At 40.3% G+C, this 17,394-nt stretch overlaps 1 protein-coding gene across 3 annotated transcripts in view; it reads left to right on the top strand.

Annotated features, from left to right (window-relative positions):
* Vkorc1l1 (vitamin K epoxide reductase complex subunit 1 like 1) overlaps positions 1–16,871 on the top strand; it is a 51,464-nt gene extending 34,593 nt beyond the window's left edge. For 2 of the 3 annotated variants that reach the window (XM_008839154.3, XM_017799658.2), the window contains exons 2-3: positions 7,960–8,069; positions 12,615–16,871. In XM_008839154.3, the coding sequence (XP_008837376.1) occupies positions 7,960–8,069; positions 12,615–12,841 (337 nt within the window). In that variant the 3' untranslated portion in view covers positions 12,842–16,871. The remainder of the gene's footprint in view (positions 1–7,959; positions 8,070–12,614) is intronic. The other variant, XM_017799659.2, reaches the window with a different exon arrangement.
* The last annotated feature ends 523 nt before the right edge of the window (positions 16,872–17,394 follow it).

Raw genomic sequence — 17,394 nt, 5'->3', positions numbered from 1 at the left:
TATACATATGGGATTAAAGGCATGCACCAAGCCCAGCTGATTATGACATTATTCCTTTGACATATTGCTAAATTTGATTTATAGTATTTTGCTGAGGATTTTTTAAAATTTTATTTATTTTTATATTATGTGTATGCATGTATTGCCTGCATGTAGGTAAGTGCACCCATGTTGTGCAGTGCCCACAGAGGTCAGAAGAGGCTGTCGGATCCCCTGGGACTGGAGTTACAGACATTTGTTACCTGCCATGTGGGTGCTGGGATTTGAACCTGGGTCTTCTGCAAGAACAACCAGTGTTCTTAACTGCTGAGCCATCTCTCCAGCCCCTTGTTAAGGATTTTTGTTTATTTTTATGTGTATAACTGTTACACACACCCATGTTGTGTTGTGTTGTGTTGTGTTGTGCAGTGCCTGTGGAAGCCAGAAAGTGGTATTGGATCTTCTGGAACTAGAGTTATGGACAGTTGTTAGCCACTGTGTGGTGCTGGGAATCAAACCCAGGTCTTCTGCAAGAGCAGCCATCTCTCCAGTCTGTTGAGGATTTTTTTTTTTTTAAGATTTTTTTTTATTACTTTTAATTATGTTTCTGTGTGTCTGTGTGTGGGTATGTGCACATGTAAGGTACAGTGTCTACAGAGGCCAGAAGGGGGCATCAGATCCTCTGGAGTGACATGCTGTTTTGAGCTGCCCAGCATAGGTGCTGGGAACCAAACTCAGGTTCTCTGCAAGAGCAGCAAGTGCTCTTAACCACTGAACCATCTCTCTGGCCCCTTGAGGATTTTTGTGTCTGTTTTTATGATTGATATTGGTCTAGTTTTCCCATTTCTTTTTTCTTGTAATGTTTTGTCAGAATTTAATGTAAGAAATAGACAATTCTGACCTTACAAAATAAGCTGATAAACATTTCCCCTTCTATTTAGAAATTATGCAGAATTAATATTCATTTGTTTGTTTAAATATTTATTATTTTTGTATGTTACATGATGTGTGTGGGCAAGCATGCCACAACACACATGTGGAAGTCAGAGGACAACTTTGTGGAATTGGTTCTCTCCTTCTACCTTTGTGTGGATTTGAGGGATTAAATTTGTATTGCCAGGCTTTTAGCAAGTACCTTTACCTGATGAGTCATCTCAGGGGACTTGTTCTCCCCCTTACCCCACACCTGGAGCTGAGGACTTGAACTCAGGACCTTGTGTTTACTAGGCAAGTGTTCTACCACTGAGCTAAATCCCCAACCCTGGCCTTGTTTGTTTGTTTCTGTAGTTCAGGCTAGCCTTAGACTTGTAGCAGTCTTCCTGCCTCATCTTCCCTAGTGCTGGAATTACAGGTGTATAACATCACTGCCTGGCCAGAATTTATATTATTTCTTATGTCTTTGGTAGAATTTGCAATGAAATCAAGCCATCTGGACCTGGAGCTTTTGTTTTCTAGGAAGATTTTTACTATTAATAAGAGGATTCTGATTTTGTTTCTTAAGTAAGTTTTCATAACTATGGCTTTAAAAGCCTTAGCTCTCAGGGCTGGAGAGATGGCTCAGCAGTTAAGACTGCTCTTACCGAAGACCTGGGTTCGATTCTCAGCACCCACATGGTGGCTATACACACATGCAGGCAATATACTCATGCACATAAAGTATTTTTTAAAAAGTTTTAGCTCTCCTCCAGGAAAAAAATTCAAAAAAAAAAAAAAAAAAAGAACAAGAAAAATTCTTAGCTCTCCTCATGTAACTTGTCAAGTGGATGGGCAGAGATTGTGGGTGACACTCCCTCTGCTGTGGACTTCTGTCTTCAGTGATGGCCCCTCCTATTTCGTTGCTACTTTGTGTTTTGCTCTTTTTCTTTTGTCAAAGGTTTATGTATATAACACAGGCATGTTCTTCTGTTCTTTTAAATTTTGGGGGTAGGGAATAGAATCTTGTAGTCTAGACTGACCTTGAACCTCCTGTGTAACTGAAAATGACCGTGAACTCTTGATCCTCCTGCCTTCACCTCCTGAATAATGGGATTACAGGTGTGTTCCATGGCACCTGGTTTATGTGGTGCTGGGGATGGATTCTACATAGCGCTTCATACATGCTAGGCAAGCGCTTAACAACTAAGCTACACCTCAGCCCTCCTGATGCTAGCTGCTTCTTCTTTTTTTTTTTTTTTTTTTAAGTCTTTTTGAGACAGGGTTTCCCTGTAGCCCAGCTGGCCTAGAGCTCACTATGTAGACCAGGTTGACCTCGAACTCACAGAGATCCTCTGTCTCTGCCTCCTGAGTGCTGGGATTAAAGGTGTGCACCACCACGCCTGCCTCATAGCTACCTGATTTTTAAAAATTTTATATATTTTTCATTCTCTCTCTCTCTCTCTCTCTCTCTCTCTCTCTCTCTGTGTGTGTGTGTGAGAGAGAGAGAGAAAGAGAGAGAGAGAGAGAGAGAGAGAGAGTGAGTGACTGTGTGACGGTGTGTTCATATGTGAATACAGTGCTCATAGAGGCCAGAAAAGGGTGTCAGATCTCCTGGAGCTGTAGATACAGGCAGTTGTGAGCTATCCGACATGGGTGCTAGGAACCAAACTGAGGTCCTCTGTAAGAGAGCAAAAGCAAGGGCTCTTAACCACTGAGCCATCTCTCTACCTACTACCTGAGTTTTAAAACCATTTATGTCTAATTTAAATGAAACTGAAAATAATGAAATAAAAATCTTTTTTTTTTTTTTTTGGTCTTTTTGAGACAGGATCGCCCTGTAGCCCCAGCTGGCCTGGAACTTACTATGTAGACCGGGCTGGCCTTGAACTCACAGAGATCTGCCTGCCTCTGCCTCCCGAGTGCTGGGATTAAAGGCGTGAGCCACCACGCCCAAGCATGAAATAAAAATCTTACCAAATGAATATAAATACCCTACTAAGTTCCCAAGAATACCTATGGTAGTAAAATTATTTATTGGATGTAACAGTGTTCCAGACACCTTGCTAAGCCCAGGAACACACTTCCCAGATCTGTCCTTCCTTCTAGTGGTTATGGCCCTTTTGAAACTGACAAAGACTTTATAAACTTAAACAGTTAACTTCTGTGTTCATAATGTCCATCATTATTAAATTTTAAATTATTCAATTTAATGTGAATCTGCCTGTGAAGGTGGAACATGTAGACCAAGTAAACTGCTAATGTGTCACAACCCATGAATGTAAAAGTAAAGGAAATAGTTATTTTTTTGTTTTTGTTCAGGGCCACTCCTTTTCTGTGAACCCACAGTTAATTCTCTTGTCAGGTTCTAGGATTTTATGTCCTTTGATTTTTCTAGATTGGGCTTTACCTGGAATCTTAATCAAAGGTGTTGTTTCCCTTCAGAGGAGTGAATGAAAAATGGGAGTAGTTGTGATTGTTTGGGTGGGACAACAAAAATCTTATATATCAAAAAAGTTTCATGTATCAAGATAATGGAAGCAACCCACATGTATTTGATGGCTGCATAGATAAACAAATGTGGACATGCATACAGCAGAATTCTTATCACATGTCGAAGCATGGGTGGGTCTTGAGAGTCTTAGTGACATACTGGTCACAAAATTATAAACAGAATAGTTGTCACCTTTCCGAAGAAAATAGTCATAGGTAATACTAGTTTCTTTTCTTGAAAGTTGACTTGCTTATAGTTATTACATGTGGCTTAGTCAGATTTACCATATTTGCGGTATTTATCAAGAAAATAGGTTATTGTTGTGTTTGGATGAAAATATGAAATGGTGATTGGATTCACACTGTAACCTAAAGTGAAATACACAGCATTTGGGTCTAGGAGCTCAGAGAGTCAGATGGAAGAGACTGAGCAGAATTTAACTGGGGAGATGGAAGCATTCCACGTGGTGGTAGATGAGGACTACCCAAGTGTAGCTAACAGTTTCTCAAAATTATATGGTAAGATTTATGCGTTAAATGTATGTAAGTTTTACCTTTAAAAACAGTACTGACCATAGTGGCACATGTTTCAGGAGGCTGAGGCAGGAGGATTGCAAATTCCAGGCCCCTATGTCAAAGGACTAAAAATAACTATTGAGTGAATAGAGGCAGAGATGAAGCTTGAGTGAAGGCTCCATGCAGTTGTTACTCTCTATTCCCTTTGCATATACACACTGGATGCTTTCTAGAGTAAAAGGGTTTGTGTGTTGGTGTTTTTTTGTGGCTTTTTTGTTTTTGTTTTTCTGTGAGACAGGGTCTCCCTCTTCCAGCTGGCCTGGAACTCTATGTAAACTAGGTGGGCCTGTGTTTCACAAAGGAAAATACCTATGTGATCTTAAATGAGTAATTAGGTATGGGCAGAGCTGCATCCAGTAGTTTCCCTTGCTAAACGCAGGGATTTAGACCTGGATTTTGTTCAAGTGAGTATAAGACTGTAAGTCAGATCACTTGTGGTTTCCTTCTCTGGACTCTTACCTCCTGTACTTGTCTTCACTGGATAGCCAAGAGGGATCACAAACTTTTCTCACTGCAATTTGAACAAAGCTGATATCCTTTATCACAGCTTACCAAGCAGGCCCTAAGTAATTTAAATGACTAGACTGGTATCTGATTTTCCTGACATCCTCCCTTATCACTGTGTGTTGGACTCATTCCTACTCCAAGGCCTTTGTATTGGCCATTCCTCTTGAGACTGGCTCTTGTACCACTCAGGGTTTGATATAAAATGTAGGTCCTGGGGTTCTGTTGGTAGAATTCTTGTCAGACATGCACAAAGCCCCAGCTTTGATGCTTAGCACTTCATAAATCAAAAACAGCTATGGTGGCTCACACCTATAATCCCAGCATTTAGGAGGTGGAGGCAGAAGGTTCTTGAGTTTAATGTCATCCCCAGCTACATCACAAGTTTTGAGGCCAATGTAGGCTACATGAGACTCTGTCTCAAAGAAAGAAAAGAACTACATCACCATACATAAATGTAGTTCATAAGAGGTTTTGTTTTTTGTTTTTTGTTTTTGTTTTTGTTTTTAAGACAGGGTCTCCCTGTAGGTCCAGCTGTCCTGGAACTCACTATGTAGACCAGGCTGGCCTTGAACTCATAAAGATCTGCCCGCCTCTGCCTCCCAAGTGCTGGGACCAAAGGTGTGCACCACCATGCCTGGCCTTATGAGTTTTGTTTTGTTTTGTTTTGTTTTTAATGTAGTTCCTGAAGAAGGACTTTTAGAGCATTTAGCTAGAGTGGCTTCTACCTCTCGACTGCAGCTGTGTGGCCTTCTTGCTAAAAGCATTGCCTGAGAGCTTTTGGGGTTTTTTTTCTTTCTTATTTTTAATTTAAAAAATTTCTTACAGGGGGGTTGGAGAGATGGCTCAGTGGTTAAGAGCAGTGGCTGCTCTCGCAGAGGACCTGGGTTAGATTCCCAGTATCCACATGGTGGCTAACAACTGTCCATAACTCCAGTTTCAGGGGATCTGACACCCTCTTCTGACCTTTGTGGGCACTGCACGACACGGGTGTATTTACACACATGCAGGTAATCACATTTGTATGCATAAAATAAAAATAAAAATATCTCATAGGTATGAATTGTATGTTGAGTATAATCCCCCTCATTTCCTTTTCTCCTGTTTATCTCCTTTGTTCCCCTAGACAATTTTGCTCCTGCTCTCATTTTGTGGGGGCAGAGGGAATGCTTGAGATAGGGTCTTCCTGTAGCCCCAGCTAGCCTGGAATGTCCTGTATAGACCAGGCTGGCCTCAATCTCAGAGATCTGCCTGCTACTGCCTCCTGAGTGCTGGGTTAAAGGTGTGTATCACCATGCCCAGCTTCTTTGATTTAATACATACACATATATGATTTTATATGAGTATATAAATTCTAGGAGCCATAAATGAGAAAAAAAATTGGCTTTCTGAGACTGACTTGATGTGATGATCTCCATTGTATCCATTTTCCTTTATGGTATAACTTCATTCTTTATGCCTGAGAAAAATTCCACTCTGTATGTGACTACATTTTCTTTATCTATTCCTACGTTTTGGGGCTCCTAGGTTGGATCCATAACTTCGCTATTATGAACAGTGCTGCAGTAAGCATTGGTATGCAAGTGTCTCTGTGATGTGTTGACTTGGAGTCCTTCAGGTAAATGCCTAGGAGTAGAATAGCTGAAACCTATGACAGGTCTCTCTCTGTGTGCGTGTATGTGTGTATATGTGTGTGTGTGTGTGTGTGTGTGTGTGTTATTATTGTTGTTGTTGTTTTGACACAGGGTTTCACTCTATAACCCTGGCTGGCTTAGTGGCCTAGGCTTGTCTTGAACTCATGGTAATCCTCATACTTCAGCCTCTGGAGTACTGTAATTACCAGCATGTGCACCCCTGTCCCAGATCATTTTGTTTCGTTGAATGTAGTCTAAGGCCTAACTCCTGGCCCACTGAAGCAAAACCTGCATTTTACCAAGTCCTCTCTAGGAGGACTACTCCCATTTCTCTGTGTATCACTTGTAGGCCTCTCCATTCCTGAAGGTAACCTAGTCATTACAGTGTCATGACTAGAATGTAAGCCCCACAAAGGACAGTGCTGAGTGTCTGGTTGGCTACACCCATATCACCAGCACCTCAGTGCCTGCACTACTCAATAAGTATCTGATGCATGGGAGAATATATGCATATAATGGAAATTGCTTTGTCTTCTTTGAAATGTGCAACTCTAGGTAATAAAAGTCCTCTGTAGCTCTCAGTTCTATAATGGGGTGTTATCTCAACATCACTGTGATGTTTCTGAAAAACCAGCATTATTAATAATCATTCATCCTTTTTCTTAGGCCTTTGTCTTTATGATCAAACTTTAGATTATATTCTAGTATACCTCTGCTAAACAACTTAGTTATTTTCTTGTGGATATTTAAGAAGCACTCTTGTACAGAATTAAATCTGAATCTGAAGGTTTTTATTCAAAGTTAATGTTGGTTTGATGTTTGTATCAAGTTTTATTACATTAGAATTTAATAATTACTTTTTTAAAGTCAGAATTCTAGGGGTAATAGAAATGAGGAAGAGATTAAAGAGGGTGGAGGGTTGTAATAATCACAATATACTTTATGCATGTATGAAATTGTCAAAGAACAAACTCAATAAAAGTTAATTTTTTAAAAAGTTAAAAGATTCTGGAAATGTGAAGTCACATGCAAAGTTTGAAATTAAACTTTAAATAAAAACTGATAGTGTGATATTAAGTATCAGTTCTTTACTTTGGAAATAGGATTCTACAAAAGACTTGATTTCTGGTATCTTTCTACATTTAAAGATCTCAGCCTAACCCTGGTGAAATTTCCTGGGAATTTTTCAATCTGTGTATTTTGAATGCACCCATAGGACACCCCATGTCAGTAGCATTCAACTGGGGTTGCTGGCTGAAGACATTATTGATGGTCACAGCTGGGAGTGGGAAATGGACCAGGACCCTGCTAAACACTGTCATGTAAGAACAGCCCCCACCACAAAGAATTACCTAACAGAAAGACCTAAGGCCCTGATTGAAGAGGCCCTGATTGACAAATTGAGAGGCTTTCATCTTGCAAATTCCTCCAGTATGTTGGCACACAGCTTTAGACTTTAATTCCAGTACTTGGGAGGCAGAAGCAGGGGGATCTCTGAGTTTGAGGCCAGCTTGGGCTACCTAGAGAGTTTAGGTCTGTCAGAGCTACATAGTGAGAGTCTCTGTTTCAAAAGAAAAGAAAAAGAAACCTTTATTACCTTTAGGAAAGGAGGGTGTAGAGAAAGTATCCACCGAGAGGCTCAGCTAGAGGATGTTTGTATTAGACAGTACTTTTCATCAGGTGCAATACAGAAATCTAATGACTCACCTCTCCCTGAGGTAAATCACTCTTTAAGTAAAAGATTATTAAGAATTTTGGAAATTTAGTTCATTTTGGAATTTGATAACCTTCACAGATAATTTTACATTTTAAAAAATAGGGAATCTCAAATATAGGGTTACTGGTTTTCCTTATTTTACAGATGGGGTCGAGGATTTGGTCTTTTGGGTTCCATTTTTGGAAAAGATGGTGTATTAAACCAGCCAAACAGTGTCTTTGGACTTATATTTTATATACTACAGTTATTACTTGGTAAGTATTTATACAGTGATACAGAAATAAGCTTGTTATATTCTATTCCATTTGGTGCTTGTGTCTTTGCCCTAAAGTGTGTCTTTATAGAAATTAAAAGCATATGTTGCTGATAGAACCACTAGCATATTTCTGTGTTGTGAAGATGTGACTCACTGAGTTTTTATGATGCGGGTGTTGAACTTGGTCCTGGTGGATGTTTAGTCATGACTACAGCATGTCATGGTGTCCAGAAGCCCAGCACCATCTGTGCAAGTTACTATCCCAATCTTGTATAAACTTTAAAAAAAAATGTATTATAGACTCCATAGCTATTTTAAAATATTACCTATTTAGGAAAAGAGTAACAGTAAACTGCCACAATTCCACCACATTTATGTATCTGCTGTCTCCCTGTCTTGTGGTACTTTTTCTTGCCCTCCATGCAGTGCTGGGATCAAGCTCTGCACTCTACTACCAAGCTACATCCTCAGCCCTGCCTTCTTCTGCTTTTGAAAATACTTCTACATGATCTCTTATTTTCAATATAGTATTGTGTGTCCTAAGTGTCTGCTGACATCTTGGTGGTTTTTCTTTGTAGACAAAATAATGCCACAAAGATCCATTTTGTTTAAAGTGCCCCCCCACCCGAATTAGTTGTGTGAAGTAAATTTCCAGGCATGATGTTAATGAGTAAAAAAACAGAATTTTTAAAAATTGATTTTTAACAATTATTGCCAAATTGCTTTCCCCTTAAGTTGTCTGGTCTCTGTGAAGCTTCATAAAATCTTGTTTTGTTTTGTCAAATTTCTAATTGTTAGGTATTAGTAGCCATCATTTTAATTTTATTACATTTTAATATCCTTTTGCTGCCTGCTAAGCTTATTAAGATCCATTTTCCTATCTGTCATAATCATTTTATCCTTTCTAATATTAGTTTTGTGAGTTTGTATTACATAAGTTTTTATGCTTTGGGTTCAATGCTTCCGTTTGTGCCTTTGCAAGTCAGCTGTTAATTTTTTTTTTTTTTTTTTTTTTTTTTTTTTTTTGTCTTTTTGAGACAGGGTCTTCCTGTAGCCCTAGCTGTCCTGGAACTCACTATGTAGACCAGGCTGGCCTTGAACTCACAGAGATCCCCCTGCCTCTGCCTCCCAAGTGCTGGGATTAAAGGCATGCACTACCACGCCTGGCAATATTTTCTTCCATTGTTTGCCAGCTCCTCTGTGCTGTGCTTGTTTAACTTCATTCTAGAGTTGGCTTGCTTTGAGAGACATTTTGAATATGATTTTTTTTGTCTGTCCAATTCTGAATCTCCATATTTATGCTGAGGAAATAGGAAGGTGTAGACACAGTGATATTCATCATACTGCAGTTTAAACCAGCAGATACTACAGGGGTCTAGCAATAAGTGATGGCTGGATCAATTAGAGCATGCCTGTGTTAGACAGTTCTATGAAGCCAGAAAGTAAAAGTGTTTGGGTGGGGTGGGGGGGATTAAGCTATAGGATAATAGAGAGGTAGGGGTGTGTGTGTGTAAAATCCTAGAGAGGGATTCTGTGGTTGGAAGGGAGAAATTTCACCTATTTTGTTGATTCTGTTGAATTTCTAAAGAAGAATGTAAATTATAAGCCCCAACTCAAGGAGCAGATAATTTTCCCTTAATAGGAAGGGTAGGAAGGGCTAGGAAGAGAGAGAGAGAGAGAGAGAGAGAGAGAGAGAGAGAGAGAGAGAGAGAGAAAATCAGTGTTTATATGGAGATAGAGGCGAAACTGTCAAGTTTCAATTTCTATTAATGTGCAGATTTTATTGGATATGCACACTTGAATCATGTATTATTTCTACTCACATTTCTGACTTTTTAGGCTCCACATGTTTTGAATTGTCAGCATCTTCACAGAGCTCTTTTGAACATCTCGTGTGGGGCTTGCCACCTTCACTCCCTTGTAGGCCATGATAGGGCTCTCAGTTTAATGTTTTCATAGGCAGTGCATTCATGTGGTGATGTGTTAAGAAGCAAGGTGCTGCACAGTGAGAAGTTGCCTCACCACAGTTGCATTTTCTCCACTTCCAGCCCCTCCAGCTTGTGGTTCTAGTGCTTTTTTTGTATATAGGAAAATACTGATATGCGATCTTTAAAAGTCAGATGCTGTGCTCACTGTACCACAGCTTACTCCCCGCTCCCCATTTTTTTGTTTGTGTGTTCTATCTGGATGATCTTTTTTTTTTTTTTTTTTTTTGAGATAGGGTCTCCTTGTAGCCCCAGCTGTCCTGGAACTCACTATGTGGACCAGGCTGGCCTTGAACTCACAGAGATCTGCCTGCCTCTGCCTCCCAAGTGCTGGGATTAAAGTGCCACCATGCCCGGCTTGATGATCTTTTATATTGATACACTGTCTTTTTTTGTTTGTTTTTTTGGTCTTTTTTGAGACAGGGTCTCCCTGTAGCCCCAGCTGTCCTGGAACTCACTATGTGGACCAGGCTAGCCTTGAACTCACAGAGATCTGCCTGCCTCTGCCTCCCAAGTGCTGGGATTAAAGGCGTGCGCCACCAAGCCCGGCCAGACACATTGTCTTTTTAATATACAGCTGCAAAATATTATATTGAATGATTAGACCATTGTTTATTTAGAGTTATGGCACATTGTAAATTCTGTGGGGAGTTTTCCCCCAAAACCCCAGTAACCTGTGTACACTTCGATAATATTTAGCACACACATAGCATTCTGAATACTCTGGGTCACTCCATCACACTTTCTCTGAGCTCATTTAATCCTCACAGCACTTAGGAGGTAGGTGTAAGTATTAGTCTCCTTCAAAGTTAAACAAAGAGAGACCAGTTTACCCATCACTTTCCTATTTTTTTCTTTTTCTTTTAAAGACAGGGTCTCACTATGTAGCTCTGAGATCCACCTGCCTCTGTCTCCTGAGTACTGGGACTAAAGGTGTATGCCATCACTCCCAGCCCCATTATTTATTTTTATATTTATTTTTACTTTTTAATTGTGCAGGGGATTGAATCCACAGCCTTACGTATGTTAGATGCCAAGAGAGCTACTATGCAACGACACCTCCAGCCTACCACTAGTTTTTAAGATTTTTAAAATTTATTTGAGGGAGATTATTGCTGTGTTTGAAGCCCAGTCTAGGCTGGAACTCATTCAGATTCACAATGATCCTCCAGGCTCAGCCTCGAGTGCTGGAATTAGAGGAGTGTGCTACCACAACGGGCTCCCGTGTTGTTATAAAATTAACTTTCTCTGATAATTAAAGTGACAACATTAATTTTTGAGTTTTTTAGTGTAGGTGAAGGCAGCACTTTTTGAGTAAACTGAATGTATTCCAGGCTTTGCTGAGTTCTCCAGTCCTGGACAGTACGTGAGTGCTGACCAGATTTGCTCAGCAGTTTCTCAGTCATAATGAGCCATTTTAAAGTGGTTAGGCATTCTGAGCAGCCCACAAGCAAGCTGTAGCCCACACATATCTACTCTGCCTATCTTTTGGCCAAGAGGCACCAGGATTTCAGCTCAGTTGACCTCTTTATTTTTATTTCTTTTGTGACAGAGTCTCATATAGTCCATTCCTTTGCTCTGTAGCTGAGGATGACCTTGAATTCTTGGTCCCCCTGCCTTCACTCTCAAAGTGCGGGGATTGCAGGCATGGGCTCTATTTTTAAGCTGCTGTCACCTGTTCTTATTTTTTCCCTGTTACTGTGATCCATTAGCAAGAGGTTAACATACTCTCTGCCTCTTTAGCCTTGAGAATATTCTTTGTATTGTTGGAAATACAAGATAGGAACTTACAAAACAGTACACGTGAAGATAAGAGCTTAGGCACATTTTTGTCTTGAACTCTGGCTTGACATACCTGACTACTTTTTTTTGAGACAGTTTGGCTGTGTAGCCTAGGCAGTCCTCCAGAGTAGCGGGATTATGGACATAAGTCACCACATCCAGCTTGGACTGTGTTTTCTTGGTCAGTTTTGATGGATTGTGGCCCCCATGTGGTTTCCCCTTATCCATCAGTTAGCCATTCTAAAATGTTTATTGAGGTTTTGGATTTTTTTCCCCCTCTTCGGCATCATGTTTCATAGGTATTACCCAGTATGGATTCTTGATAACTTTGATCTAAACATGAAAAATAACTCTCCCCAGATAGGTACCGTATAGTAAAAGAAGTCATGGAAGGTCTTACCCAGTGGGTACAGCTTGGGAGGAAAGACTTGTAATTCTTTGCTTATTTGGAGAATATGCTGTAGGTTTTACAGATCAGAGTCCTAACTTTAATGTGACTATGAGAGTGCATGTTTTGTGTGCATAGCCTTCACAAAGCCTGTCTTGTGAAATAAGCGGTATTCCCAGTGAAGTATTGATAGATAGAAACATGGCAGCTGTGAAACTGTCCTTATGGCAAACTCAACTGCCTAGTGTTAAAGCAGATGGGCAGCCTCTGCTGCATTCAGTTTTCAGAATCCAGCAGTTGAGGTCAGCATTGATGCCACAGCATGTCACTTGTCAGCTGAGAAGCTTCCTGTCCAGACCAGGGTCTGACCGTGTCTCTCTCCTTGCAGGCATGACAGCCAGCGCAGTTGCGGCTCTCGTCCTCATGACCTCCTCCATCGTGTCTGTGGTGGGGTCTTTGTACCTGGCCTACATTCTGTACTTTGTGCTGAAGGAGTTTTGCATCATCTGTGTAACCACATACATGCTGAACTTCATTCTCCTCATCGTCAATTACAAACGACTAGTTTACTTGAATGAGGCCTGGAAGCGGCAGCTGCAGCCCAAGGAGGACTGACGGACGACAGACTCCCACCCGACAGTCTCAAAACCCTCTACCATTAAGTTTATTTTGCAACAGTTTTTTTAAAAATTCACAACAGACACTTTCCCTAAAAATCTTAAACTGATTTTTTTAAGACACTGTAAATTAGAAGGGGCCCTAGCTATTTTCTGTGTCAGTCTTCATTTTAAATCCGGATACAAAAAAGGATACGCCGAGCCAATCAAAGACAAGCTTTAACTTTACTTTGAAGATATTTCTGAGATAATAAAATGTAGCCCTAGCCCCCTATCCTCAGCCGTAAAGTGAGCAGCCACTGATAAGTAATTCTTTAATGTGTATAAATTCAATTTCAGGTATAACAAATGTGATCATGACACAAAAATATTTTAGAATAGATACTGTATTAAATATTGCCATGTTTACAATATGTAATATGTTTTTAGCTGATGGATTTAAACCTGTAGCTACAACTAGAATCCATTCATGTGATATTTGTAAATAAAGGTAGAAACATTGGATCCAGCCCCACAGAACTTTCTGTACAGTTTAGTTGGAGTGTAGCAATGAAGAATTGTCAGCTCATGACTGAGGAAAGAGTGGAAATAGTAGACATACAGAGAGCATCCTGGGAAAAGTGCTGACAGCCATGGGCGCAGCATCAACATCAGAAACAGTAGGGTGGTTGCTTCCCTTTCATCTCCTGCGCTGAGAGGAAATTTGAATGTCCAAGTCAAGCCTGACTAGTAATAAAACTGGATCCATTGTTACTGAATAGAATGTCATGTGACCAGACCTTTAAGCCAAGGCCCTCAGGAAACTAATGGTGAGAAATGAATGTAGTCTTTGGAGAAAAACTGGAAATACCAATATGGCATTTTGGGGTAAAGCCTCTTAAACAGTAGTAATTTTCAATACAGACATATTGCCTTGATATTGGTGCCAGTCAGCTAAACAGTATTAGACTCTAAAATAAGCACGAGTTGAGTACTGTGCAGTCAGTCCACAGTATCTCCCTTACTGTTTCTTCTTGTACTGAGGATTGCCAGTAACTGTTTCAGAATCACATATTAAAATTGTAAACCTTAGGGCTGACACGACGTCCAGTTTGCCGACTTGGAAGAAGCACAACAGGTAGAAAGATCTGGAGGTGAAATGTGGTGACCTCATCCTGCTCTAGTAACTGCACAGAAGCAATGAGAAGAAACTAAGAGGTGACCTGAACCTGATGAGATGGTGACCGTGTGTTTCTCTGGTTAGCATCTTACAGCAGAACGTTAAAAGTGCCTTCTGTCTTAAATTTCAAACCAAATCACTTTGTGTGTTGCACTTGGGCAGAAGTGTTCTTCCTCCCTTCCTTACTATGAAGTAGAGGACTTGCATTCTACCAGAAGGTTCTGTACCATGATTTTATTAGATTAAGAGGCAGGGGCAACGTTTTTGCTTCCAATTTGAGTAATCATTATGTTAAATAGACAATTAGATGGTGACTTGAGCTTCACTTGCCATCTTGAAGGGAGGGAACAGGCTTTGCTCTGTAAACTACTGTATGGTCAGCAGTTGTTGAATGCTTTACAACTGTCATAACCAATGCAACTAGGACTTCTGGTCAAGGTCAAGTATAAAAATCAGAATTATAATGCCATTTTGATAGGTTTAACCAGCTACTTAAAAGATAGCTTAATTCCAGTTTCATCAAGGGTTGTATTTTCCCACAAGTGTGAATATTTCCATGCATGTCTTATGATGTGTTATTGTCTCCTGAAGAAGTTAAAAGAACGCCTAGGAAGCATCGAATGGTGTTTGTGGAGTCCATGTGAGAACTGTACTGTAAGGTCATCTTGTAGCCGTATGTCCAGGTCTGCCAAGCAGAAATGACTAATGACCAAGACTCTTGCTACATATATATCAAGGCTATGCTAAACAAGTCCCTTGGTTCCCAGTTCCAAATGGTCTTTCATATTTGTATCACCCATCAGAGTGGAGTTAAAGCTTGTCTTGATGTTTCGAGTGTCTTCAGCCCTTACCCAAGAAAATGTAAGAATGCTCCCAAGTTTCTTCCTTTGCTTCCCAAAGTCTTTGGGGAACCATTGTTTTTAGCTGTATAAAATGTTTGCTACATTCCTATGACCCAGTAGAATAAATACCCTTTTCTCAGTGAGAGGTGAATAGATGCTGCCTGAAATAACAGCATTTGCTGATGGATGTGGTGGCATTTGCCCAAGATCCCAGCACTTGGGAGGTGGAAGCAGGAGGAACAGGAGTTCAGGGTGTCATTCTCGGCTACATAGCAAGTTGGAGACTAGCCTGTCTTAAAACAACAGCATTTGCTAAGATATCTGTTCTCAGTAAACAATCCTGTTGTATTTTATTTTGCCCTGAGGGAATTCAGGCTTCAATCTATATTTTGTATTAAACCTAGAAGGGTAGAAACCCTAGGGTGAGAAACACTGTCAAAAAACTGTTATGACTATTTCAGACTGAATATTTAAACACTGCAGCTTGACTAACAACCATTGTCAGAGGACAAACTGGGGGGAAATGATTTCTGCAGTAATTCTGCGCTTTATGGTTTTGAAGTGGTTCATAACAAATGAAGCCTCTCACTTCATAGTGATAAATAATAGAAGTTATGGCTAAATAAGTTCTGGCGATGGCAGGTAACCTGGGGGACTTCAGTTGGTCCCTCACTGCAGCTAGTCACTGTCAGGGAGAGTAAACTTCTGGAACAACTCAGGTTTAACTAGCTGCATGCCAGGAGTTATTACTACTATTGTTTTTTGTTTTGTTTTGTTGAGACATGATTTCACCCTGTAGCCTAGGCTAGCTTCAAAGTTGATACATCCCTCCTGCCTCAGCCTCCCATGTGCTTGGATGACTGGGTCTAATTATTCTTAAAGAAGGTTAAAAAAAGCATTGACTTTTTGTCATATAAAGAGACAATTTTAAAAAATTTAATACAAGCCGGGCGTGGTGGCGTATGCCTTTAGTACTAGCACTTGGGAGGCAGAGGCAGGTAGATCTCTGTGAATTCAAGGCCAGCCTGGTCTACATAGTGAGTTCCAGGCCAGCTGTGGCTACAGAGAGACCCTGTCTCAAAAAGACTCCCCCTCCCAAAAAAATTGATACAAAGGATCCTTGTACCTCTAAGGTAAGATATAGAACAGTACAATTAAAACTGTTCATCTTTTGTTTGCTTATTTTTCATTTATAATTCTTTTAAGACTATCTTTTAAATAAAAATGCAGCTTAGCATGGTGGCACCTACCTACAATCCCAGCACTAAGGAGAGGCAAGAGGACCAAAAATTCAAAGCTAGCCTGTGTTACATAGTGAATTCAAGGCCAACCTGGGCTACATAAAACCCTGTCTCAAAAAAAAAGCAAAACAATAAATAAAAAATGGGAAAACTACTTAGCAGTTTGTAAGTTAATGACTGGCACCACCAGTTGATGCCAGTGACTGTCGGCGTGTGGTCTCGCCTTTAAAATCAGTGTTAGAGCAATGCCAGCAGAGCTCCCTACTATCATTTGCAGGAAGCTGTTTGGGGACATGGGCCTCACCCCTCACCCCCATGTTTTCCTCCAGTACACAAGCATCCATGAAACTTGTCCATATAGATATTTTAGGCAGCACTCTTATGAATCCTAATTTGTGAGAACGACCCTACAATCAAACAAAAGGGGCAGAGTATGAGTCCAAGCTACTTGTTCTTTTTTTGTTTTTGTTTTTTAAATAAGTGGCTCAGAAGAGTTGAAATGTTCTGAAACTGTCTTGAGCATGGTTTAAATACTAGGTATGACCTTTACAGTGTGCTCCATCAAAAATACTTATTACTTGTGCTTTGAAAGCTCCTGAGTAAACAGTCATGTAAAAAGGAGTTCACTGGGCAGATTCCCCTTTAACATAGAGAAAAATATCCTTTATCAGAAATTTAGGACACCGTTTTGCTAACTGGTAAATACAAACAAATGTAAATATGTAAGAATGTTTATTTGTTGCACATAACTTTTTTGGTATAAAATAAATGTAGATGTTCCCTGTGGACGCTGTGTGCCATTGTTCTTACACAGAGTCTTAGGGAGCTGAAGGAGATGAAGTGGAGATTCAGGAAGAACTTTAGAATATGCATGATACAGTAACCCTGTCTCTTAATTGTGTATAATTTATAGAAGGTACAAATTTCTTAGATTATAGTTCGTAGAATTCTTGTGGGCTTAATACATTTGTGGTTGTCAAGAATCAGTGACGGGGAGCTGAAGAAATGGCTCAGCAGTTAAGAGCACTGACTGCTCTTCCACAGGACCCGGGTTCAGTTCCCAGCATACTCAGCAGCTCACAGTTGTCTATAACTCCAGTTCCAAGGGACTTAATGCTGTCCTCTGGCTTCCACAGGCAGTGCATACACTGATGCACTTAACTTGTATGCAGCAAAACACATTAAAAATAAAGGCCAGAGAGGTGGCTCAGTGGTTAAGAACACTCGCTGCTCTTGCAGAGGACCTGGGTTCGATTCCCAGCACCCACATGGCAGCTGACAACCATCTGTAACTCCAGTTCCAGGGGAA

The sequence above is a fragment of the Nannospalax galili genome, unplaced genomic scaffold, assembly GCF_000622305.1.
Source record: "Nannospalax galili isolate Female #2095 unplaced genomic scaffold, S.galili_v1.0 scaffold899, whole genome shotgun sequence".
NCBI lineage: Eukaryota > Metazoa > Chordata > Mammalia > Rodentia > Spalacidae > Nannospalax > Nannospalax galili.
Note: the sequence above shows the minus strand (reverse complement) of the source record. Positions and strands in the feature narration are given on the sequence as shown.